Source organism: Hyaena hyaena, unplaced genomic scaffold (genome assembly GCF_003009895.1).
Source record: "Hyaena hyaena isolate Hyena2069 unplaced genomic scaffold, ASM300989v1 scaffold_50, whole genome shotgun sequence".
Classification (NCBI taxonomy): domain Eukaryota; kingdom Metazoa; phylum Chordata; class Mammalia; order Carnivora; family Hyaenidae; genus Hyaena; species Hyaena hyaena.
This window is the reverse complement of record NW_024080682.1, coordinates 1784642-1811447: the sequence shown is the minus strand read 5'-3', so window position 1 is coordinate 1811447 and position 26806 is coordinate 1784642. Positions and strand designations below refer to the sequence as shown.

Genomic DNA, 26806 nt, shown 5'->3' with positions numbered 1-26806 from the left:
CTCTCTCTCTCCTAGAAATAAATAAAAAACATTAAAAAAAAAAAAAAAAAAAAAAAGAATACAAAACCAGGCATAGAATATTCCAGTTTTGCTTAAAGCGTGCATACGTGCGCACCTGAGAAAAGGGGCACAGGAAGCTCCCCAAACAAAAGCAAAATGTGGTTCTCGGGGCCTGTTTATGGGCCATGCTGCTTTCTTCTCCACATTTCTCTGTTTCATACAAATTTAGTACAACTTGGACAACAAATGTAATTTTTATAATCAGAAAAAAATGGATAAAAAGAGATAAAAACTTTCACGACCACTTTCTCTGTGGCCTGCACACCGCATGGAGTCTATTTTCTTCTCCTCGCCTGAGACGTGGGCCGGGCCGGGCACCGCTCGGTCCCCACTCACCTGGAGGGCGAAGCCTCAGAGTGACGCCCAGTCAGCGTCACGCTCCAGGTGGCACCAACGCCTCTCGGGGACCCACAAGAGGGCTGAGTGTGCGGAGACCGGCCAGAGGGCGCCCGGCACAGGACCAGCCACCCGGCCCCAGCTCCCCCACCCCTACCCGGCAGGGGCCCCAGCTCCCCCACCCCTACCCGGCAGGGGCCCCAGCTCCCCCACCCCTACCCGGCAGGGGGCCCAGCTCCCCCACCCCTACCCGGCAGGGGCCCCAGCTCCCCCACCCCTACCCTGCAGGGGCCCAGGGACCCAGCACAGGGCGAATTTGGCTTTTCTTCGTCCTGACTGCAGGTGTCTCTTGAAGCCTGAATTAGGAATTAGTTCTCTATGTTTTGAAAATTAAAACCAAAAAGTGACATCACACAGCATCTGGAGTCAAAACGTAGTCTCTCTCCTGTTCGCTCACGAACACGCTTAAGGACAGGAAGTCACTCCTCTAAAGCATGTGCTGCTCAAAAGCACACGGTCCTGTCACAGAGCAGCGATAACCCCTCCGGGACCACGCGCCAGGCCTACAGTCTAGAATCCAGCAGCCGCACGTGGGCCAGGAGAACCCCACTGGTGGCACACGCCTGCCACGGAGACCTGCCGCAGCCGACACCCCTACTGCGGAGATCCGCCACTGCCGACCTAAAAGCCCCGATGCCACAGCTGGGGCGCCATCCTTTCTCATTGACCAGGGGGTAAAAACTCCTGCTACTTTCCTAGGTACAGCCCTGACCCTTAAAGTGGTATTTTAATTACAGAAGGGGTTTTTCTTTCATTCCCTCCCTTCCCTGGAAGTCAGGGGAGGCCTACAGAGAGGGAAGCGCCGAACACCCTGCTTACCACTGGGATGGCATGCGTGACCCCGTCCCCGCTGTCGATGACGATCCCCGTGAGCGTGCGCTCGCCAACCTGCCGGGATGTCCAAGACGCCGCCAAGGCCAGCACCGCCTGGATGAGAGACCGAAACCGTCAGCACTCAGGGAGAGGTGCTCCTGCCGCCTGCCGTTAGGCTCGTCAGCTAGCTCCTTCTTACGTAGTCAAGGAACTCCCAGCCCCCCTGCCCCTCACCTTCCCCCTAAAATTCAAATTCCTCTTTCCTGCTTAGTCCAAGTAACTCCCAGCCCCCCTGCCCCTCACCTTCCCCCTAAAATTCAAATTCCTCTTTTCTGCTTAGTCCAAGTAACTCCCAGCTCCCCCTGCCCCTCACCTTCCCCCTAAAATTCAAATTCCTCTTTCCTACTTAGTCCAAGTAACTCCCAGCACCCCCACCCATCTTCCCCCTAAAATTCAAATTCCAAATTGTACAATAGCAAAGTTTGCACATTTAAACTGAACAGAAGTTTCCAATAAAATAAATCAAATGTTTACAAAGGGAAGCCCATGAGAAAGGAACTTCATCACGGAGTAAGAAGATTTTAATCTCTAGGCCACTGTTCCCATGGGCCACAGCAAGACCACTTGTGGATAAGCAGGGATTGCCAGGCCTCACACCCAGGAATGCCCATCTGGCGGGGCCAGGGCAGTGGCTCTCACCAGGGGCGACGTCGCCCCCAGCGAAACTCTGGCAACATTTAGAACCACTTTGGATTGTTGCACTCAGGGAAGGAGAGGCTGGTGGTGGTGCTGCTTCTAGTGGGCAGAGGCCAGAAAGCAGCTAAACATCTTGCAAACTACAGGTCGGCCCCCACCACAGAGAACCGCCCGTTCCAAAGCTCTGAGGCTGGAAAACCTTGGTCTGGGATAAAAGCTTGAGAATCTTATATAAAATGGCCTCCAGGCAGCCTTGACGCACTTGGCTGTGGTTCAGGTTTTCCAAAGTGTGTCCCTAACCCATGGAACGTAAATAATATATGGGAAGAGGAGACTTCTGGTTAAATAAACATGGAAGTGTCAGAAAGAACATATGTCTTCAACTCAGGCATTCTCAGGGCCTTTACTGTGCTACTCACTGTGAATCACCACGTGCAGGCTGCAGCACGTAGGCTCTCCCAAATTATTTTCCTATGTAACCCCTCTTCCTTCTCCTTAAAAATAAGGGACCAGGTTTCATGCAAAAAACATTTTGGGAAACACCTATCTCAATATCCCCCCAGTTTCAGCCCATTCCTTTATACAGGATCGTAGACAAACCAACAGCAAAACTCCCCACACTGTGAACAAGTAGCTTCAAGGGAAGTTCTGGAAGCTCATGGAACCACAGGAGCCCAAATCCATAGAGGGGACTCTCCAAAGGTATTTATTTTCTTTTTTAACAGACTCTATAGTAGCTTTCCTCTACTATGATCAAAAGTGAAAAAAGCCAAAAAGAAAACCACATCTACATCTCGATCTTGTCACCCAAAGAAAAATACATTAGATTCTAATGCATGAAACAGAGATAAACTTGGTAAACTCGAGATCGACAGTGTAAGTATAAAAACATAACTCGTGGAGCCTGTCCCTCACAGCGTTTGAGTAGGGTGGGAGTGGGAAAGGGGAAGCACACAGCACAACCCTACAGCAGAGAGCCTCTGGAAACCCCATTCCTTCCTTCACTATCAGACAGCCAAGGTCTGCTGGGAATCGTACAAATAACTGTTCTTACCTGCACTGCAATGTAGAGTCCGGGTACATTAAATGACTCAAACATAATTTCTGCAAGATATTCTCTATTTTCTGGCGTATTCAACGGAGGTTCTGTCTGTAGGAAAACATTTGCTATATTTAGTGATCACCCAAATTTCCTGTAATTACATCAGAACCATAAAAAACGTTAACCTAAAAGTGTGTTAATTAGATTGCTGTGTAACTCCCTAATTTTGCAGATAGCGTACATTCGCGGTGATTAACTATAGAAATCTGGCAGTGAGTCGTAAAAGCTTTAAGACAGCAAAGGCCTCTTAGAACGTTTCTGCTCGTATTACCAGCGCCCCGAAAGCAGGAACAAGCTGCAGAAAAGGAAATTCCGTCTCCAACAACGTAACACCTAACACACCCTGAAACTGAGGAGTTCTGCCGCAAGCTGCCAAGGGCAGTGGAACCCCAGCGAAGCTGCCAGAGGAGAATGGCAGGGACTCCAGACGCCGGGCATCATGCAGGGCCCTCCCTCCGCAGGGAAACAGAAGAGGCGAGCGTCGGTCAGAGCGGGTGAGCCTAGGAGCCCCCCACGCCCACGGCCCAACAGGGCACAGGACGCCAGGTCACAAGCCGCATCTCTGCCATCAGCCGCGAGGCAGAAAGCTCCAGGGGAGAAGCGGCTTCACCCAGACCCCCCCCCCCGCCCCCCCAGCCCTGGCTCGTGCCCACATTCAAAAGATGAGGAAAAAGCGCACAGAAACCTGCAAAAGACCGTGTAAAAATACTAAGAGAAAAGAGAGAGAAAATAGGAAAAAAGACATACCCAGAAAAATATAGAAACAAAAGCAATACAAATCAAGACGAAAGGCATCTCAAAAAATTCAAACATCCATTTTAAAATAATCATCATTATCAAATTGGAGGATTACAGAAAGATAAAACCTGCTTTTGGTCATTCAGCAATATGTCGTGAACATTTTTCCATGCCAATAAATATGGACATACATCACATATTTAAAGCTGCAAAAAGAAGAAAAAAGAATAAATAAAAATTCTCTGGGCCTTTTGGCAAAAAAAAAAAAAAAGAGTCCACGATACCCTTTGTTATAGACTGAACTGTGTCCCCAAAACCCATACGTTGAAGCCCAACCCCCAAAGCGACTGCACGTGGAGGGGCCTCAGGGAGGTGACAAGGAGCCTGGAATGGCACAGGACTGGGCCCTAAGTCAACAGCAGGAACAGACACCTGAGAGCGCTCCCTCTCCCTCCACGTGTGACCACAGAGGAAAGGCCACGTCAGGGCACAGCCAGGAAGAGGGCCCTCGCCAGAAACAAGACTCTCCTAAGTCTTGGACCTAAAGCCTCCAGAACTGTGAGAACCAGAGGCCTGCTGTGGAAGGCGCCCAGCCTGTGGGCCTTTGTTACAGCAGCTGGTGCAGACCTTGCTACTTTTCAAGCGGGAGGTGGGCCAGCCCCGGCCATCAGCATGGCTCCATTTAATACGGGGACCCACGGGGACTTACGGTAGGAAGGTGTGACTCAAGAATTCTACAGCTGGTCACACCGTCGATCAAGCATCTTGCAAAACCAAAATTCTCTTTAAACATACAAGAACTTAGAGAAGCCCTTCATGGATGAGCTCTATTAGAAGACAGAAGAATGCGCAAAGTACAGCCACGGACTTACAGGGGACACTTCATCCATTCAGGATGCCGCACTAAAGACGGCTCTTTCCTGGGACTTACAGGACGCAGTGGAAACGTCATAAAGGAGGAGACGTATAAAGGAAAAGGAGAGAATATAAAGACAGTGATATCCTCTTATGATGGACTCAAACACATGGCTTTAAACTGATCAGGTATCAGAGGCACTGGTACCTATAACGTTATAAATGTTGACATTAGAACAAGTTCAGTAACAACCCATCAAAAGCAGGAGGTAGACAAAAGGAAGATGATGTAAGAAAAGATGGAAATGTACCAACCTGCTCACTAATCACAGAAGGAAAGAGTCAATCACCTGTAAACCAGCACAGGGTAAACACGGACAATTATAGTTACGCTAAATTACGTTTTAAGAAATACCAAATTAGGAAGAAAACACACTCACTACAAAGCAAAGAGAACACTAAGCCTGAGATTTAAAAAATTAACACATAAATAAAACACATTAAAACCAGAAAGCATAACATAGTGTAAAACAGCTCATCTGAAAGCAAACGAGCCTGTTATGTAGCAGCCAGACCAGCGCAGCCCCGAGGTCCTGAAGTCCCAGCAATTGGGTGAAATCCCAGCGTTCGGCTTCACTGTGGATTAAAAGTGATTTTCTCTCTCTGTGAAATTAGCACTGACCTCACAGAGGTGAAAAGATGGAGAGAGTCTAAGTGCTTACACTAGCAGCACGTGAAATGCGCTCGATAAGAGTTATTATTGCTAATATCTTCAGTAAACACAAGTGAGAAACTCACTCACTTAAAAAAAAAAAATTCTCTCAGCCTTTTTGACCACGAAACAAAATCAAACTACATTCTGGAGACAAGAGACCCATCTAGAAAAAGCAAGATGCTCCAGACACGTCAAATGTCAGCGCTGGCTGTATCAGCAGATGAAAAGCCACCGCAATGCCGCCGTAAAGGACATGATTAAGCGAATTACACCACACCCACAAAGGAGAGGCCCTGTCGCGATGAAAACGCACGAGGTCCATATGTGCTGCCATGAAACTGTCCCCAGGATAAACCATTAGTGAAAAGGAAAAGGTGTCTCCAGATCCTCTACATTCTCTTGTTTTGTTTTAATATTTTTGAGAGAGAGAGAGAGAGCGAGCATGAATGGGGGAGGGGCAGAGAGCGAGGGAGACACAGAATCTGAAGCAGGCTCCAGGCTCTGAGCTGTCAGCATAGCGCCCAATGCAGGGTTCGAACTCACAGACTGCAAGATCCTGACCTGAGCCGAAGCCGGACGCTTAAATGACTGAGCCACCGGGTGCCCCTCATCTACATTCTTAAATATTCATCTGTGTCAGTAACTTCTAACAAAGACTTTTTAGCAAACCAAGAATTGTTCCAGGGGCAATGAGCAGAGTTCTGTTTGACAGCAATGTGAACACAGTTAACCCTACTGAACTATACATTTGAAGTAACAATTAGGAAGGTAAATTTCATATTACATTTTTATCATTCATATCATATTTTATTTTCTTTAATAAAAAGGTGTGTATTTTGTTACCACTTGTACAAAAGTTTATGTATAATCCACATGTCTGCACACTAAATTATCTCTGGAAAAGTAAGCAATTAGCTGGTGAAGAACTGATAAACGTGGTTCCCTCTCCCTTCCCCCTGGAAGGTGTGGGAACCAGAAAGACGCGAGAAGGAAACACACTTAGCACGGGGAGCCCTTCTGCGCCTCCGGGATCCTGTGCCGTCTGCATGTACCACCTCGTCAAACACACACACAACTAGCTATCGACCAGCTGCAAGCTTTGGTTTAGACTCTCGTGCAGCAACGGATGCAAAGCTCAAACACAGGGCCATGAGGAGGTTTCCATCACTGTAATTAGAATCAATCTATTCCCTGCATGGGCAAGAGAGAGCCATCTTGAAACACAGGAGAAGAAGAACGAAGTCATACACAAAAGCAGATCATAAGTAAGGGATGGAAAAGTCACTCAGCAACGTATTACGTATTTTAAAGTGCCTGCCTCCTCAAAGGGTTAAGATTAAATTTGCTAACACCTGCCAAGTGCCCAGCACACAGGTAGCGCTGTAAATGTGGCTGATTTCCGTTAAAGACTTCTTTCCGGGGCCACCTGGGGTCTCAGTCGGTTTAGCGTCCGACTTCGGCTCAGGTCATGATCTCCCGCTTCGTGGGTTCGAGCCCTGCGTCGGGCTCTGTGCTGACAGCTCGGAGCCTGGAGCCTGTTTCAGATTCTGTGTCTCCCTCTCTCTCTGACCCTCTCCTGATCATGCTGTCTGTCTCTCTCTCTCCCAGAAATAAATAAAACATTTAAAAAAAAAAAAAAAAGAAACAGAAATGGAAAGATCAGGTGAAACCACGCCCAGCATTCATCGCCACGACAGAGAGCTGCCCCCAGTGCTCGGTCACACCACAGTTCTGGAAGGGAGACCACCTGCCCCAGGGGCGTGAGGCCCTGGGGCACGGCCTGCAGGAGCCTGAGGGGCATCGCAGACACTCGGCACAGGAGGGGACAGCACGCGGCCACAGGGCCCTGTCCCGCCTGCTGGCTGCCGGAGGGTGAGGCTCTCCCCACAGGCAGGATGCAGCCACGGCTCCGCCACCGTCCCCAGGCCTGCAGTCACATGCCCGGCGTCCGTCCTGCCTTGTGCCACGCCGACGGAGCACTGACAGTCACAGGATGCGGCAACGGGCCAGAGGAAAAGCAGTGCGCAGACTTCGCCTTGTGGACAGGGACAACCAAGGGGTTGAGCTCCGGCCAGTAAGAAGCAAAAGCCGGTGAGCACGGCTTCTAGAAAAGCTCAGTCGGTGAAGCATCCAACTTCAGCTCAGGTCATGATCTCACGGCTTGTGGGTTCGAGCCCCGCGTCGGGCTCTGTGCTGACAGCTAGCTCAGAGCCTGGAGCCTGTTTCAGATTCTATGCCTCCCTCTCTCTCTGACCCTCCCCAGCTCACACTGTCTCTATCTCTCTCTCAAAAGTAAATAAAACATTAAAAAAATTTTTCAAAAAGCTTCCTGCAAGGTCAGGACTTAAGGAGTAGACGCCCTCTTGCCCTTAACCCCTTCTCTCCTGGAATGCAGATGTGATGACAGGACCAGCAGTGGCCACCTTGTGATCCTAAGGCATCCTTAGAACGGAAGCCATACACCCGACACAGCAGAGCCCCGGGGTCCCTAGCGACGCCCGAGAACCGCCACCCGGCACTGGCCCCCTACTACTTCTATCAAAGAAAGACAAAACCCCTAACTTGTTTAAATGACTGCTTTTTACACTTTTATTACTTGTTGCCAAACAATTCACCATCTGTGAAGAATCTACACTAATTTCTAAGTATTTCCATTTAAGGCAACGTTTATAGTGTAATCAGGTTCTCCTGACTCTTGGATCTGACTCAGCACTGAGGGCAAGGCTGAGGGACACAATCCTAAGTCCGTCTCCTCCTCCACCGCCCGGCTCCTCTGTGCTTCGTAGCCGCAGTCGCTCCTTCCGGAGAGCAGTTGATCTTCTTCCCGGCCCGGAACCCCTCACACACCCACGAGTCGTCCTCACACAGGGGCCCTGCTGATCTTCTCCATATGGTTCCAACGCCGGTGTGTGCCGCGAGCACAGATGGACTTAAATAAAACCTCCCAAACCAGTACGTGTAACAGTATCTAAAATGGAAGTACTGAGTTTTTCTTACTTTTTTAAAATACTGAAGCCTGTGACTAAAACAGCACACGAATTCAGGCAACGTGAACAGTTATTCAGAACAATGGTAAAAGATCATCTGGTACTGATTCAGAAATGAGTAACTAATCAGTACCATAAAAATCAGTCTCTATTTCTGGAAAAAGGCAGCAAAATGAACACAGGTACTGAATGTCGCTCCACTCCCAGAAGCCTCTGTAACTGCGGTCAAGAAGCCTGGTTAAAAGCAAGAATCCTCACGGCAGGGAGCGCAGGACAGGACGAAGTAGTGGAAGCTGGAACGGGCACGGCCAGTGGTCACTACAGCGCAGCGGACCCAAGGAGGCCGGGCCCGCGCTGGCCAGCGGCCGCCGTACTGGGCAGAGCGGGTCCTGCTCTCAAGAATAAGAAGGCGAGCACGAAGCAAGTCAGGACACACAGTGCGTGAGGGCCAAGTTTACGCGCCGGCCCGACCGGTCTCCGGGGAGCCCAGAGAGCCGGCCGGACGTTCCTTCGCGGTGCGTGGGAGGCTGCGCTGCAGGGGATTAGCATCCAGCAGACCGAGTAGAGACGCGCCCTCACCAAGGTGCCTGGGCCCAGAATGGCGTGCAAAGGCGGAGGATGGGCGGTTCTCCTCTCCTCCCCGCCCGCCCCACCTGAGCCAGGGCATCCGTGGTCCCTGCCCCTGGGCGCTGCGGCTCCCCGCTCTCGGGCCTTCGTGAGCAGCACATACTGCTGGCTTGTTCCTGCCTGATTCGTCTTCAAAGTACGGGCACACCTCCCCAAAGTTATACCTCCCTCTCCACTCAAGAGCACTGCAAGCCTCCAGAACACAGGACTCTGCTTTGAACTCCGGGCAACTCGGCACTGAAGAGAGGGCAGTTCCCACGGGCTGTCTCCTGGGTCCACGTGACCCGTGTGACTTGAGTCTCTGAAACTGCCTGAAAAATAGGAGCTGTAAGGGGAGCCCAGGGGGCTCCGTCGGCTGAGCGTCTGGCTCCGGCTCAGGACATGATCTCACGGTTTGTGGGTTCAAGCCCCGCATTGGGTTCTGTGCTGACAGCTCAGAGCCTGGACCCTGCTTCAGATTCTGTATCTCCCTCTCTCTCTGCCCCTCCCCTGCTCATGCTGTCTGTCTCTCTCAAAAATAAAAAATATAAAATATAAAATAGGAGCTGTAATGAGCTCATTCTCACCCTGTGTGTTCAGATGTCTGCTCACAGAAGAAGGAACAATTCTGTGAGCTACCGAGGGACCTTTAATTCAGACCTGAGACTCTAACACCAAGAAGCTCTCATCGCATGTAGCAGGTCAGCAAGTGTCTTCAGTTAACTTCTATGGCGTGGCCGTAAGTCTCTATACTTGCTTTACTCTGCTTTAACTATTCCATTAACTGACCATTAAGAGTATAAACCTGAAGGGAGGGGCGCCTGGGTGGCTTCATGAGTTGAGCGTCTGACTTCGGCTCAGGTCATGATCTCACAGTTGTGGGTTCGAGTCGCGTGTCGGGCTCTGTGCTGACCGCTCGGAGCCTGGAGCCTGCTTCGGATTCTGTGTCTCCCTCTCTCTGCCCCTTCCCCACTCATGCTCTATCTCTCTCTGTCTCTCAAAAAATAAATAAGTGTAAAAAAATTTTTTAAATAAACAAATTAAAAAAAAATAAAAACCTGAAGGGAACCTACTATTCTCATCACTTTCTCAATCACCGCCTGCAACGAAGTGACTTGCGGAATTCGAAGCATGATGTACATGATATAATATTTTCCTATCTTTAATGAGCTTGGATTTTTTTTTTAACATTCATTATAGATACTCATTTTTGGCAAATGGACTTCAGCTTTCCCATAGTCAAAGAAAACACCCCCAATTCCTTCCTGGCAAGTGGCTTTACCTTGCCAGCCTCTAAATATGCCAGCTAAATCAGAAAAAAAAAAAATTCTTTTAGGAAAAACTTCCCACGGGCTGTGTCCTGGTGGTAGCATTTGCCGCACAGGCCTGCTCTGTGTGGAGGGAAAGGGCTTCCCGGCGCAGAGAGCTGAAGCCAGCAGGCGGAGGCAGCCGGGCGCGGCGCCGGGTCCTACGGCCCATCCCACAGGGAGTTACGTGATGTGCTAGGCAAGGAAACACGCCAAATGTGCCAGGTGGGAGCCTGTGATTTGTTTTGGCTATAAAGACAGAGCCACTCAGACACACGGTCAGTTTCCTGGCTTCATTTATTTTACATAAACCACCCTAGGTACACAGGATAGAAAACACAGAGTGGCCTGTAAAACACTGCACTCATACGTGGCAATTCCCAGTTGGGAAGATGCAGCCAGAGAAGAGATCAGACACTTTCAAGGACTTGCCTTAATAGATATCAAATATATAGATTCCACTAACGATCACAATAGCCTTGCAGCTAACATATTTTAAGCCAGAGAATTCTAAAGCACACTCCATATTTAACATTAGAAAGAATTATATAATTGGATCTGGGACCACTTGACAATATCCTTGCATGGAGAAAATCCAAAGCTAAATTATGTACGTTTTAATATGCAGCTTATGTTACATGCAATTGCTCTCTATAAAGCAACCGTTTTGAACATGTAATTAATTTTAACTTAAAAAGAACATTTCGTGGAAGGAAATACATAATGTTGAGTAGAACAACCAGAAAAGATCCCATAATCAAGAGACATTTCTCATTTCTCTGTAATGTTTTATTTTATTTGAAAAAGATCAATTAAGTACCGTAATCTGGGCCCATAACTAAGCTCAGTTTTATTTTATAAGATTTAAACCCTGGCAAAAGAGGAGCTTCGCTCGGTTTCCTCTCCGACAAAGCCAACACCACAGTCCTGCAGCGCCATCAGGAGGGCATCAAAGCCCACAGGTGGCGGGCGGTACCGGATCGCCTTCCCCCCTCCAGCCTCCCAGACGGAGCCTGGTTAGCTGCTCAGCCCCTGGGCCAGCCCATCAGAGCCCAGCCCTGCCCAGCCCCAGGGAAGAAATCTGTTCAGTCTAAACCCATCCATGTAATTTCATTCCGCCTGCTAGTGACCAGGCCAGACAGGGACAGAGGGGACACTAGTGCTGGGAACATTCCCGCGAAAGAAACTCTTCATTCTTACAAAGCGCTTCCACCTCTAAGAGTGTATAAATCGCAAGGTGGTGGTGCCGCCCTGGGGCCTGCGGGGAGCGGACAGCGGAGGCCGCTCTAGCGCCCTCTGCTGATCAGCCCCGCAACCGCCCAGCTCTGGCCTTCCTGTTCTGACAGATAATGATCCCCTTTGGATTTCAGACACTTTTGTTGAGCCTTCTGTTATTTGCCCAAAAAGCACATCAATTCATACAAATGGCTTTAGCAAGACTTTAAAATTCTTCAAGGAAAAATATCTTGAGTTTACAATCTAAGTAATCTGAGGACACCTAGGTGGCTCAGTCAGTTAAGCATCCAACTTCTGCACAGGTTGTGATCTCACGGTTCACGAGTTCAAACCCCGCACCTGGCTCTGTACTGACAGCTCAGAGCCTGAAGGCTGCTTTGGATTCTGTGTCTCCGTGTCTCTGCCCTTTCCCCTCTTTCTCTCTCAAAAATAAACAAGCATTTAAAAAAAAAAAAAAAGGAAAAGAAAAATGTCAGGGTTGGGGGCGCCTGGGTGGCTCAGTCAGTTAAGCATCTGACTTTGGCTCAGGTCATGATCTCACGGTCCGTGAGTTCAAGCCCAGAGTCAGGCCTGGAGCCTGCTTCAGATTCTGTGTCTCCTTCTCTCTCTGCCCCTTTCCTACTCACACTCTGTCCCCCCCCCCCCCATAAAAAAAAACAGTTTTTAAAATTTTTTTTAAAAATCTAAGTAGCTGGGAATTTTGAGGATATATTCCTCTCGGTTACTTACCATTAAAAAGTAATGATCCTCAGGTTCAGCTCGAAGGTATTTAAAAATCACTTGTTCCATGAACCTTTCCATAAGATCCCAGTCTTCGATTATTCCATGTCTTATTGGCCACTACATCAGGAGAGACCAAAATACATCAGGCTTCGGGTCACAACAGTAAGAGTAAGAGCCCAACGACACCAGCCCAGGACGGACTGGGTTAGAGAGGAAGGCCGCCCACGGGGACAGACCGCACTCACCGAAGGGAACGGGCACGTAGGTAGAAAGCTGAGGCTATACTCCCGTCTCCATTCTGCAGCCCCCACTTCTAAGTACAAGGAACCACGTTAACAACGGGTAACAGATGGAAAAGCTCAGCCAATCCACCATACATTTCAGTCTGGAGCTTTTCTTTTGTGTTTTTTGTGTTAGAACAAATGTCTACTTAATTTTAGTCCTTTTTAATCAATCTGTAACTTCCCACATCTGACAGGTCAATTAGCTAACCTGCAATTTTCCTCAGGAGCAGAGCCTGCTTTCACACGTGACCCAGTACTGCCTGTGTCAGTTCTGCCTTCTAGAGTTTTGTAAATTCACTCGATTCCTCACATCAAAAATACCCCCTTCAAAAACAACAAAACCGGGGCGCCTGGGTGGCTCAGTCAGCTAAGCGTCTGACTCTTGTTTTCAGCTCAAGTCATGATCTCATGTTTCCTGAGTTCAAGCCCTGCATCAGGCTCTGTGCTGATGGTGTGGAGCCTTCTTGGAATATTCTCTCTCTCTCTCTCTCTCTCTCTCTCTCTCTCTCTCTCTCTCTCTCTCTCTCCCCCCCACATATGTGTCCGCATGCTCTCCCTCTCAAAAATAAATAAACTTTTAAAAAATAATTTTAAAAAAGAAAATTACAACAAACTTCTTTGTAAACATAATAAAAATACATCCCACAATTCCTAAGTGCAGTTTCTAGATAACCTGCCCTTGTGCATCCTTCCTTCTGCTGCGCTCCTCTGGGCTTCACACGAAAGCAGCAAATTCTCATGGGGCGCTCACCTTCGTGGCATACGTGGGCTTATCTATGGCCTCGTCCCCTATGAAAAAGTCCAGGTCATCGACTCCTCTCAACACCCTCCTCTGGGCTTGATCAACTACCTTCGCCGACTCCCTGATGGCAATACCTTAAAAAAAAAAAAAAAAAAAAACACAAATATTTCCATCACTATTCATATTTATTTGAATGAGCAACAAAGGATAATATAATCCCCACGTATGGACAAGTATATTTTCAATGTCAGGGTTTTATACGGGGTGGGGCTGTTCACAGAAAAGTCTCTCAATGAGTACGTAAAATACATAAACAACTTTTATGTTGCAGTATTATTTTCAGAATGCTACAAAGGAACCTAGCTGATCTGCTTTTAATGCTGACCAAAGCTACATCACTGTATTTCTCAATTTCACCTGGAAAAACCCCACTATAAATGAAATGCCCTTAGAGTATGCATTAACAGGTTCCAAATTTTAAAACACAATATAGGAGACAAATTAAAAATATAACACAAAAAAGGAGAATAAACTGAAAAATACCTATACACTCTCAAGTCCTTTTTTAAATAAAACTCTGCATCAGACAGATCTAAAATAGATATTTTTAATCTTGTTATAGGGGAAAAAACGGACTTCACTAAAAAACTAGGAGGCTGCTGGCTAATTTCCATCACAAAAAAGAAAAGTACAATAATCAAACAACTATATTTTATAAAAATACCAATGGCTTTCTAATACATTATTTTAATAAGAGGCTACCCTTGACATTTGAGAACATACTTAGTAGTAAAAATCACATAAAACTTCACTCCAGAATTTAATATTTAATGAAATGCGGAAGCTTCGCAAAGATACAATTTTCCCTCTACACTCCTAACCCTTGGTCACACTCTGAGCTCCCGTAAACTCATCTTTATCAACTTTATTCCAAAAGAGACTAGTAGACAGACGAAAGTATTTTTAGAGCACAGTATCTGAAACCCCCAACTCATTACAAAGGGTCGCGACAGCTACGCGAGTGACCGTGAACCCTGTTGTGAGAAGGCGCCCTGCGGTAACAGGTGCGAGGGGTGAAAAGGAGGCTCCAGAGCAGAGGTCGCTCTGCCCACCTCCTTCTCACTGCAGCCCACTGCCACACTTTGACTCAAAGCTTTCCAGTTACAAACGGTGGCGCAAATGCAGGGGACTGGATTTCTGCAGGGGCAGGTATGGCGTGGAAATGCTGGATGCAAAGCGGTCAGCGGCGGTGAGCACGTGCAGAGCCCCGAGGCCGGTCACAGGGCGGAAGAGTCAGCTGGGCCCTCACCACCTGAAGCAATCTACAGAAACGAACAGAACCACCTCTGAAAACTGAGCACGGCGCTCAACGGCACACTGACAAACATCACGCAGAATCATCTGATGCACACGTCGTCATGCAGCGCAATGGGCCCCTGGGCAGGATGGCTCACAGCAGACCACGGGGTCCTCACAGAGTGCCAGTGTGAGGGACAGGTAATACCCTCCGGGCAAGCTCAAACTTAATAATGCATGAATTTACAATTAAACCGCCAAGTCAAAATAAAAGGCTGTGAAGACACAGGGCAAAAAGATTCTGCAATTCATGCCATCATGGAAGTTTGCCAAGAATTTGGGGGCAATATATCAACCAAAAGAAAACTCATCACCTTGGGGGCGCCTGGGCGGCTCGTTCAGTTAAGCATCTGACTTCAGCTCAGGTCATGATCTCACACTGCGTGCTCGAGTCCCTGCATCAGGCTCTGCACAATTAATACAGAGCCTGCCTGGAATTCTCTCTCTCTCTCTCTCTCTCTCTCTCCTGGAATTCTCTCTCTCTCTCTCCTCTCTCTCTCTGCCCCTCCCCCACTCACCTGCACACATGCACTCTCTCAAAAGAATTAAATTTTTTAAAAAAGAAAGATAAAAAAACGCCACCTTGAGGAAAAAATGCTAAACTTAGTGAGGCGACTTTATCACACTCAGAAATCTAAATGAAAACCAAGTTAATCTTATCCCTATCAAAAAGGTAATCAAAGTACTCTGGCCCCAAATCATAGTAGATCTATGTTTTGGTCCCCATGAGAAATAAGAAAAAAACAAAACAAACAAACAAAAACAAAGTATACTTCTTTGAACAATTACTACCAATTATACACGAAGCAACTGAATCCACGAAACAGAGTAAAGGTGCACAGAGCTCATCTTCAAACTCTTGCATATGCCTATGAAAAGCAGGACGTGGTCCACACAGTCCTTATGAACATGACGGAGAAATGTGCCTCAGAGAGGAGCTATCAAAGGCCATCGAGGAGCCCTGGCGGCTTATATGACTCCTCACAGAGAAAGGATCCATGTCACCGCAGCAGCCATCTCCGCCACGCCACCACACACAGTAACAGGCGACACTGAGATGGGAAGGGCAATAAACAGATCACGGAGTCAACAGCAAAACATCCCACCTGGTTACACCCAGGTGGCACCTCCACGCAGTGGGACACCACGGGGCCGTGAAGAAGAACGAACAGGGCTTCACATACTCATCTAGAAGGACCACTAAGCTGCAGCACCGAGAACACGAGGTGCAGAACGGTGTGTGTGAGCTGCCGCTGCCGTGTGAGGGCAGATGCCTGTGTATATTTGCTGGAAGGTGCAGAGCATCTCAGGAAGGAAACATACAGAAGCAGAAAGAGGGGACGTAGGTGGGAAGGAGGTAGTTTTCACTGTGTCCCCTTATACCATTTAACTTCTATGGCAGACAAATATATTAATTAAGTTGAGGCTTCTGCGTCCGCTTCTGCAAGGACGGTGACCCTATTCTTCCTGCGGCTCTCACCAAGCAGCCGGAGCCCGGGACTTTCTATAAGAAAGAAACAAACACGGAGGCTGGAAGGTAAAGAGCAAGCGGACTGGCTGGGACCAGGACCCGGGACAACACAGCTGTGAGTTTCCTGGGTCTTCTTTTTGTCTCATGTAGATCATACTGGCTACCCCAGAAACACAGAGGCGCTCGAAACAAAAAAGGTGACTCCAAAAAGCCTGCTACCTCCAACCAAAGAAGATAAAAAGGGCAGTTGAAACAATACCTGCTTGACTCCAAACACCTCCAGAAAACCACCCCTCTCCCTCGGTGCGTAAGCCACGTGGGGAAGCTGGACTTCCACCCCACCCAGCAGGACCCGTCTGTCCCTCTGCGCCCACACGGGGCTTTCGTCAGAGGAGGCCGAGTGGAAAGTCAGGCGTCCACCCCCACCAGCAGTGACAAGGCGCCCCTGTCCCTCCCGGCCAGGAGGCTACTTGCTTGGCCTAACGGGGAGACTGAACTCCCACCCACGATGAGCAGTAACATGGAACCCTCCCCAACCAAGTGTTAACAAAGGCCAAGAGGAGACCTTGAACTTCAACCCCAAACTGGCATGAACAAGGGGCATCCCCCTTTCACTGCTGGAGCTGTATCAGAAATAACCTGCTGAACCATCAAATTTAGAGAAGATCCAGAATCTCAAACTATCTTAAATGTCCAGGTTTAGGGGCGTCTGGGTGGCTCAGCTGGTTAAGCTTCCGACTTCTGCTCAGGTCACAATCCCACGGTTCGTGGGTTCAAGCCCCACATCGGAACCTGTTTCAGATTCTGTGTCTCCCCCTCTCTCTGACCATTCCCTGCTCATACTGTCTCTCTCTCTCTCTCTCAGAAATAAATAAAACATAAATAAATAAATAAATAAACGGTTCGTGAGTTTGAACTCCATGTTGGGCTCTGTGCTGACAGCTCAGAGCCTAGAGCGTGCTTCAGATTCTGTGTCTCCCTCTCTCTGCCTCGTGTTCTCGCTCTCTTAAAAATAATAAACATCTTTAAAAAATGTTTTAAATCTCCAGGTTTCGATAAAAATAATCTCTCACCACAGCAAGAACCAGAATATCTCAACTGAAATGAGAAAAGACAATCAACAGATTCCCACACCAAGAAGACACAGATAACAGAATTATTAAACAAGATTTTAGGAGCAATCATATAACACCTCAATCCACAACACACACATGAAACAATGGAAAATACAAAAAAGCCTTGGTAAAGAAACACAAAGTGAAAGCAAGGGTAGAAGACAGAGACAAAAACTGCATGGAAATTTCAGAACTAAAAAAATACAATACCTGAAATAAAAATCTCGGTGGATTAGCTCAACAGCAGAAAAGGACAGAGAAAAGAATCACTGATCTTGAAGATATAACAATAGAAGTTACCCAGCCTGAACAACAAAGACGACAGATTGAAAAGCAAATGAACTGGGCCTCAGGGATATGTAGGATATATAATAAAAAATGCTAACATTCATGCATTCCAAGTCCCAGAAGGAGAGGAGAAAGGAAAAAGTATTCAAAGAAATAATGGCTAAAAATCTGCCAAATTTGACTAAAAAAGAAATAAGCCTACAGATTCAACACTGAACAAACCCCAAACAGGATAAACCCAAAGAAATCCATGCCAAGATACAATACAGCCAAACTTCTAAAAACTGAAGACCGAAGAAAAAATTCTAAAAGCCTCCAACAAGTTTCTTATCAGAAATCAGGGCACCCAGAGAGAAATGGTACATTTTTCAAGTGCTGAGACAACTGTCCACTCAGAATTCTATATTCAGCCCAAATAACCCCAAAAACGCAGAGCAAATTAAGGCATTCGTAAACAAAAGCTAACAGAATTTGTCACCAGCATACCTACTCTAAAAAATGGCTCAAGAAAGTTCTCTGAACAGAGAGAAAATGATAAAAGAAGGAACCCTGGGGGGCGCCTTTGTGGCTCGGTCAGTTTATTGTCTAACCAGCTCAGGTCATGATCTTGCTGTTCTCAAGTTCAAGTCCCACGTCGGTCGCTGTGCTGACAGCTCAGAGCCTGAATCCTGCTTCAGATTCTGTGTCTCCCTCTCTCTCTGTCCCTCCCCCCCTTGCGCTCTGTCTCTCCCTCTCTCAAAAATAAACATTAAGAAAAAAATTAAAAACAAAAAAGAAGAAGGAATCTTGGAACATCAGGAGGGAAGAAAACAGAAAAAGTAAAAACAAGCAGAATTACTTTCCTTCTCTTCTTGATTTTTCTAAATTATGTTTGGCAGAGCAAAAATTATAGCAAAAATTAAAAGTGATATCCTTCTCAATGTACGTAGAAGAAATACTTAAGACAATTACAATCAGAAATGTGGAAGGTTAAAAGGACCTTTCCCTCAGACCGGTAAGGCGTTGCCACCAGTAGACTAAGAAAAGTTACGTACAGGAAATATATGAGCCAGGCCAACCACTTAAATGCTACATAAAGAGATGCACTCAGGGGCGTCTGGGGGACTCAGTCGGTTGAGTGGCAGACTTCAACTCAGGTCACGATCTCACGGTTGTGGGTTGGAGCTTCGCATCGGGCTCTGTGCTGACAGCTCAGAGCCTGGAACCTGTTTCGGATTCTGTGTCTCCCTCTCTCTCTGCCCCTCCCCCACTTGTGCTCCATTGTTCTTTCTCTCTCTCTCTCTCTCTAAAATATAAACATTTAAAAATTAAAAAAAAAAAAGACATGCACTCAAAAACACAATACATAAATCAAAATAAAATTCTAAAAAAATGCTCAAATAAACCTCAGGAACTTAGGTAAAACAAAACAAAGAAATAAAAAAAAAAAACAGAAAAAGCACTAATCAATAATTACAATAAATTATGTGATAAATACATCAATTAAAAGACAGATATTGGCAGAGTGGATTAAAAGAACCTGATTCTTCACGGGGCACCTGGGTGGCTCAGTCAGTTAAGGGTCTGACTTCAGCTCAGGTCATGGTCTCGTGGTCCCTGAGATGGAGCCCCGCGTCAGGCTCTGTGCTGATGGCTCAGAGCCTGGAGCTTGCTTCAGATTCTGTGTCTCCCTCTCTCTCTGCCCCTCCCCTGCTTGCACTCTGTCTCTCTCTCTCTCAAAAGTGAATAAAACCATTTTAAAAATTTTTTAAAAAAAGAACATGACTCTTCAAATATAAGGATATATGTAGGTTGAAAGTAAAAAGACAGAAAAAGATATCCACACAAATGTTAATCAAAGAATGCATGACTGGCTATATTGCTATCAGAAACTGTACATTTTATAGCAAAGAAATATTGAGAAGAACATTAAAAAAGGTGAAGGGTCAGTCCATCAAGAAGACACAGCAATCCTAAATGCGCATGTAACAAAGAACTGAAGGGCAGAGTACAGGAGAAAAAAGCTGGTGAGAAAGAGAGACAAACCCACGATCAGAGCTGCAGACCGCAATGCCTCTCCCTCAACACCTGAGAGAAGGACACAGAGTTCAACAATACCATCAACCTACGGGAGCCAAGCAACAATACAGAATTCGCCACCCAGCGAGAACAGAATTTCCACTGTTTACAAGTGCCCGTGGAACCAAAATAAACCTTATACGGGCCATAAAAGAAACTTTAATAATTTTACAATCATTCTAAATGTGTACAGTTGGTTGGCTGTACCTGTTGGCTCAGTCAGTGGCTCAGTCTGTTAAGTGTCCGACTCTTGATTTTGGTTCCGGTCATGATCACACGGTTGTTGAGATGGAGCCCCACATCAGGCTCCACACTGAGCAGGGAGCCTGCTTGGGATTCTCTCTCTCTCTCTCTCTCTCTCTCTCTCTCTGCCCGTCACCCACTTGTGCACACACGCCCTCTCACTCTCGCTCTCAAAATAAACTGTAAAAAATAAATAATTTTAAAAGAATTAAAGTCATACAGAGTATGCTTTCTGAGTGCAATGGAATAAACCCAGAAATCAGTAAAAGAAAGATTCCAAGAACATGACCCAAACACCTGTAAATTAAACAATGCAGTTCTAAGTGGATCACAGAGGAAATCTCAGGGAAGTTAAAATACATGAATGGAATGGAAACAAAAATACAAAATATCAAAATGTGTTGGGACATTACAAAAGCAGTGCTAACTAGGAAAATTTTAACACTAAAAGCTTACATTAAAAAAGAGAAAAAGTCTCTGGGGTGCCTGGGCGGCTCAGTGGGTTGAGTATCTCCCTCTCTCTCTCTGCCCCTCCCCAATTCACACTCTGTGTCTGTCTCTCCAAAAAATAAAAACATTAAAAAAAAATTTTTAAAGGGAACGCCAGGGTGGCTCAGTCGGTTAAGCACCAGATGGCAGCTCAGGTCATGATCCTGTGGTCTGCGAGTTGGGCCCTGCGTCAGGCTCTGTGCTGACAGCTCAGAGCCTGGAGCCTGCTTCAGATTCTGTGTCTCCCTCTCTCTCTGACCCTGCCCGACTCATGTTCTCTCTCTCTCTCTGTCTCAAAAATAAATAAACATTAGGAAAAAATTTTTTTAATTAAAAAAAAAGAGAAAAAGTCTCCAATCAATAGTCTATGTTCCCACCTTGAGAACCTAGAAAAAGAAGAGCAAACTAAAACCCAAGGCAAGAAAGAAGGATAAGAGCAGAAATCAATGAAATTTAAAACAGAAAAACAGAGAAAACCAATGAATCCAAAAGCTGGTGTGTCAAAAGTTAAACCTTTTGCCCTGCGGAAGACCCGACGAAGACAACGGAGAGAGAAGCTACACAGTGGGAGAAACTGTTGGCAAGCCATGTATTTGACAAAGGAGTCACATCTAGTGTATACAAAGAACTCTCAAAACCTCACAGTAAAAATATAACCATTAGAAAATGAGCAAAGTACATGAAGAGACACTTAATGGAAGAGGATACATAGATGGAAAATAAGCACATGAAACGATGTTCAACGCCACTGGCCATTACAGAAATAAAGATTAAGACCATGATGAGGTGTCACTACACTCTTATGAGAGCAGCTAAAATAAAATATTGTGACAACCCTGAATGCTAGCAAGGATGTGGTGACACTGGCTCTCACGTACACAGCTGGTAGAGATGCAAAATGGTACGGCTGCTATGGGAAATACTTGGGCAGTTTCTGAATAATACTAAACATACATTTGCCACACAATGCAGCAACTGCACTACACAGTATTCACCCAGAGAATTGCCAAATTATGTCCACACAAAAACCTGTACACAGTTTTCATAGCAGCTTTATTTGTAATAGCTACAAAGTGGAAATAATAAAATGTCCTTCAGTACATGAATGTTTAAACAAACTGGTACGTACATACACTGGAATACTACTACCATCTACCAATACATACAACAACTTGGATGGATCTGAAGGGCATTATGCCAAGTGAAAAAGCCAGCCACAAAAGGACATATACTGTATGGTTCCAGTTATAAAACATTCTCAAAAAAAAAAACAAACAACACACACACAAAGTTATGGAGACAGGAACAGATTAGTAATCGCCAAAGGTTAGGAATGGTGGGGAAGGGGAGTTAAGTGTAGTTATAAAGAAATAGCTCAGGAGAGACTGTTGTGATATGATGGTTCTACATCCTGACTGTAGTGGGAATCACAGGAATTTAACATGGGATAAAAGGACACAGAACTACACACACACACACACACACACACACACACACACACACTGCATCAATGTCTTAATGCTATAGTATAATCATGTAAGATGTAGCTTTGGATGAAACAGGGAGAAGGGCACACAAGATCTCTCCAAGCTATCTCTCACACTGCCTGTGAATCTATAATTACCTAAAAATTACATATTTGAAGACAAATAAAATATAGTTTGTAAATTACTTAGACAAATTAAAAAATAAAATCCTTCAGTTAGCCGTAATGATGAACCAAAACTCCTAAGATTAAACTTAATAAAGAAAAATGTAAAAGTTCTCAGAGTAAAAAAATTGTATGGGTACAGAATGTGGGTAACCAGAAGGGACAGATTATTTTCCAAATGCTAAAAGGTCATCTGAGGGTAATCTAAGGAAGATTATCAGATAGGTGCTCAAAACTGAGATATAAATTCTCTATCTTAGGAACATTTGCTACAGTAATAACCAGACAATAATAATTTAATACATCTAGTATATCTCTCAAAAGAATGTCATATATTTGACAAAACCTTCAAGAAATAATTCCTATCTTACATAAACCGTTCTAAAGAATAGAGAAGAAAGCTGAAAAGCTCATCTCCTAAAGCCAGTATAATTTTGATATTCAAACCAGACAAAAATGTACAAGAAAGGAAAATTATAGAGCAATCTCACTTTTTGAACATTGATGCAAAAGCCCAAATAAATTCTTGCAAATACAATTTCTCATGTAATTGGTATCTCATAAGAAGTTAGGGTTTACCTCAAGAATGAAATGACTGTTTAATACTTGAAAACATATTAATGTAACTCATCATAGTAGGACCTTAAATGTCCAAAACCATATGATCAGCTCTTAGTAAACTAGAAATAGAAAGGGCACTGCATTAACCTGAAAAAAGCATTTCCACAAAAGCCAAGAGCAATGACTAGTGGAACACTAAAATCATTGTCTTTAAGAATCTGAATAACAAGGGGCGCCTGGGTGGCTTAGTCAGTAAAGGGTCCAACTTTCGCTTAGGTCATGATCTCACGGTTCGTGGGTTCGAGCCCCGCGTCGGGCTCTGTGCTGACTGCCAGCTCGGAGCCTGGAGCCTGTTTCAGTCTGNGATCTCGCGGTTCGTGGGTTCGAGCCCCGCGTCGGGCTCTGTGCTGACTGCCAGCTCGGAGCCTGGAGCCTGTTTCAGTCTGTGACACCCTCTCTCTCTGGCCCTCCCCTGCTCACGCTGTCTCTCTCTCTCTCCTAGAAATAAATAAAACATTAAAAAATGAAAAAAAAAAAAAAAGAATCAGAATAACAAAAGCACTCACTACCTCCAGCTCTAGTCACTAGGGCAGGGGAAGTTCTAGCCAGTACAAAAGATCAAGAAAAAATATATGAAATACTGAGCTTGAAGGAGACAATCATTACTTGCAGTTAAGAGTCTGAATAGAAAACTTACAAGAATCTGCAAGCTAATAGAACAAATAAGACGAAAGTAAGGTTGCTGGATTAAAAAACAAATAACTCAATAGCATTCCTATATGCCAGAATGACTAATTAGAAAATGTAATTTTAGAAAATTCACAAGAGCAGCACCGTTCGTTCAAAAAAAAAGAAAAAAAAAAGAAAATTCACAAGAGCAACAAACATATAAGGGTACCTACAGTTAAATCTAGCAAAAGGTGTATGAGCTTTATGAAGACTATTACAAAACGTTACTGAAAAACATGAGAGCCATGAATAAACAACATATATACCATATTCATGGATAGAAAAACTCAATTCACAAACATGTCAAATTCTTCCCAAATTAACCTATAAATTAAATGTGTCTCTAATCAAAACTCCATTACAATTTTTCGTGGACATTAAACTAGTTTTAAAATTTGTAGTAAAGGGGGCACTGGGTGGCTCAGTCAGTGAGGTGCCCAACTCCTGATTTCAGCTCAGGTCATGATCTCATCGTTCATGAGACTGGGCCCCACATCAAGCTCTGCGTTGACAGCACCAAGCATGCTTGGGATTCTCTCTCCCTCTCACCCCTCAAAACAAATAAACATTTTTTTTAAATAAAATAAAATCTGTAATAAAGAGTAAGGGCCTAAGAATAGTCGGGGTTATTCTGAGAAAAGAAAAGGAAGAGGAACCACACCTACCAGATATCAAGACACTTGCTAAGGTAATAATGTTTAAGGCAGCACAAATTTGGAGTGGAGATAAACAAACGCATAAATGAAACAAAATAAAAACACCAGAAATATTCCCAAGCATATTTGGTACCTCAATATGATTTAAAAGGCGTAACATATTGGGATGCACTCTTCAATAAACGGTGCTGGGACAAGTGTCCTTCCATTTGGAAAATAAGTAAAATAACTATCTTACACCATATTCAAAAAGTAAGCTCAAAATTGTCTCAGAAGAAAATGCAGAAAGTCTTTATGACTTTGGAGTAGAAATGCATTTTTCAAGATAGAAACAAATTATAAATGGAAAATGCATACTGAATATTTTAACTATATCAAAATTTTACATTTCTAGATTTTAAAAAATGTTTAAGAAGACACCGTAAAATAGGAGATGATATTTCCAACAAATTAATATTCAGAGTATACAAAGACAACTCCATAAAACTCCATAAAAAAGACCAAAAAAAAATGCAATAGAAAAATGGGCAAAGATACAAACAGGCAATGAAAGGTGCCCAACCTTACTAGTCTCGAGAAATGCAAATTTATAAAATGATGGATTGTTTCGCATTCTTTAGACTGGCGAAAATTTAAGTCTACCAATATCAACTGGTGTCAAGGCTGCGTGGAAGCAGAAACCCTCCACCACCACCGACAGGAGCTTGACTCAGCACAAGCACTCAGAAGACCAGGCTGGCAACAGCAGGCAAGGCTGAAGAGTTGCACGCCTGCACAATGAAACAACCCCATTTCTCCTTATTTCCTCTTGGGAAACTAGCGCATGTGTGTACAGTGAGGTTTACTGTGCCATTCTGTACAATAGAGAAAACTGGAAAATGCCCAAATGAAAAAAAAATTGTTGAGATTCAAATGCCAGAACTCTGATCGAGAACTGTATACATCAACTTTGCTAAATCTTAAAACCCTATTACTGAGGGGTTTTTTTTTCCTTTATAAAAGGACAATGCTGAAAGTGGTCTACAGCATGGCCTCCTTTGGAAAGTTCTAACCTGACAGAACACGGCCACATACAGTTAAGGAACCCTGTTCCCATAAGGTCAGGATGGGACACACGGGCCACAGGAAGCTCCCGGCAGAGGAGGGAGAGCACGGGAGGGGGACGGGCTGGAGGAAAAGGGAGAGGACCTTGCCCACTCTGATGCACGGGTTTACATATTTACAGGATGAAATCATGTCAGTATTTGTTCATTCTGAGTGGTGGGTGGGTACACAGGTTTATGCTATATTACCATTTGCAAGATTTTTTAGCTGAAATAAAAATTTTTGGGGGCGCCTGGGTGGCTCAGTTGGTTAAGCATCTGACTTCAGCTCAGGTTATGATCTCGCGGTTCGTGGGTTCGAGCCCTGCGTTGGGCTCTGTGCTGACAGCTCAGAGCCTGGAGCCTGTTTCGGATTCTGTGTCTCCCTCTCTCTCTCTGACCCTCCCCTGCTCACGCTGTCTCTCTCTCTCTCTCAAAAATAAATAAAACATTAAAAAATTTAAAAAAAAATTTTTTTAACTCTATGCAATAGGGGTGCCTGGGTGGCTCAGTCAATGAAGTATCCGACTCTTGATCTCAGCTCAGGTCACAATCTCACAGTTTGTGAGTTCAAGGCCCACACCCAGCCCTGCACTCATAGCACAGAGCCCGCTTGGGATTCTCTCTCTTCCGATCTCTCTCTCTCGCTCTCGCTCTCCTCTCTCTCTCTGCCCCTCCCCTGCTCACTCTGTGTCTCTCTCTCAAAAATAAATAAATCAACTTAAAAAAAATTTTTTTATCTAGTCAATAAAAAAAAACCCAAAACCCATCTCTGTGCCGTCTCCATCTCCTGTGCAGATGGGCCTCTGAGGATGAAGCCTTTCACCAGATGCCAACCAGACCTTCACACCGGACTCTTCCAACACCGAATGTCTGCCACGTGCTTACTTCCTCCCGAGCCCTCCCCGCACCCCCCACGTGCTCCTCCTGTGGACATGATCACCACACATGTCCTCACTCCGCCGCCAGAAACCGCTCAATGACTCAATATACTCCGACAACTTAAAGAGAAAAAAAAAAAAAGGCCGGGAGAACCCTCACTGGAACAACCCAGAACACCCTGCCCAGAGGAGCGACCTGGAGAGGAGCGGGACTGCCCAGGGAGAGCCGGACGGGGAGGCAGCACCTCTCCAGGCCGCTGGCTCAGGCCCGAGGGAGCCCCTCAGCGAACAACCCGGAAGTTCCTGGGTGCAACATAAAATCAGAAGTCCTCAGGAGAACCAAGTCTCTCGTCATGCGGCCCTCCCCCACATGCCCGCCACACTTCCTGCCACTGCCTGCAGACAGCGGTGATGTCCGGCGCCACCAGAGTCCTCTTCACTCAGCCACACGCGCTCCACCTTCTCTGTGCGCGTGCCACCTGAGCACACGTGTCTTGAACTTCGCCTTGTGAATGAAGCCTCTGGAACCAGAAAGATGGTTCAGCTCCCAGAGCTAAGATGAGCAGTGAGGCCGACAGCCCGAGGTAACCAAGGCCCTTGACCTGACCCAACATCCTCACTTGTGCCCCCAAATCTCCTCCCCTCGCCTCCCGGGGCTGCTCCATCTCCTGCAACAAACTCAGCCGACAATGTAGCTGGTGCTTCACTCCCCGCTCTGACATTTTTATGCTCTTTCTAGCTCCTGCTACTGTGAAGGTTCTGACAGCACCAATCTGAGAGCCGCCTTGCAGTGTGACAGTGACTGAAACCCTGCTAATAACTGACTCAATTCTCCTCCCCGTTAATGGTGACAGGTTAAATGGCCCAGCCAGCTCAGTGCAGCTGACAGTTTGAAACGGTAACGCACTAAAGCAAAAGGTGCAAGGTCAGCCTCTGAGAGCCGTGGCACTTCTCAAGGTTAAAATC

General features: G+C 45.7%; 1 protein-coding gene across 8 annotated transcripts in view; it reads right to left on the bottom strand.

Annotated features, from left to right (window-relative positions):
• The window catches only part of ACTR3B (actin related protein 3B), an 80628-nt gene that overhangs the window by 35268 nt on the left and 18554 nt on the right, over positions 1-26806 (bottom strand). For 3 of the 8 annotated variants that reach the window (XM_039230714.1, XM_039230715.1, XM_039230721.1), the window contains 4 exons: positions 13270-13394; positions 12241-12351; positions 3020-3115; positions 1276-1383 (listed from right to left, as the gene is read on the bottom strand). In XM_039230714.1, coding sequence (XP_039086645.1) covers positions 1276-1383; positions 3020-3115; positions 12241-12351; positions 13270-13394 — 440 coding nt within the window. Of the gene's footprint in view, positions 1-1275; positions 1384-3019; positions 3116-3933; positions 4012-4514; positions 4943-9153; positions 9172-12240; positions 12352-12479; positions 12548-13269; positions 13395-26806 lie in introns of those variants that run through there. The other 5 variants (XM_039230716.1, XM_039230717.1, XM_039230718.1 and 2 more) reach the window with 5 other exon arrangements.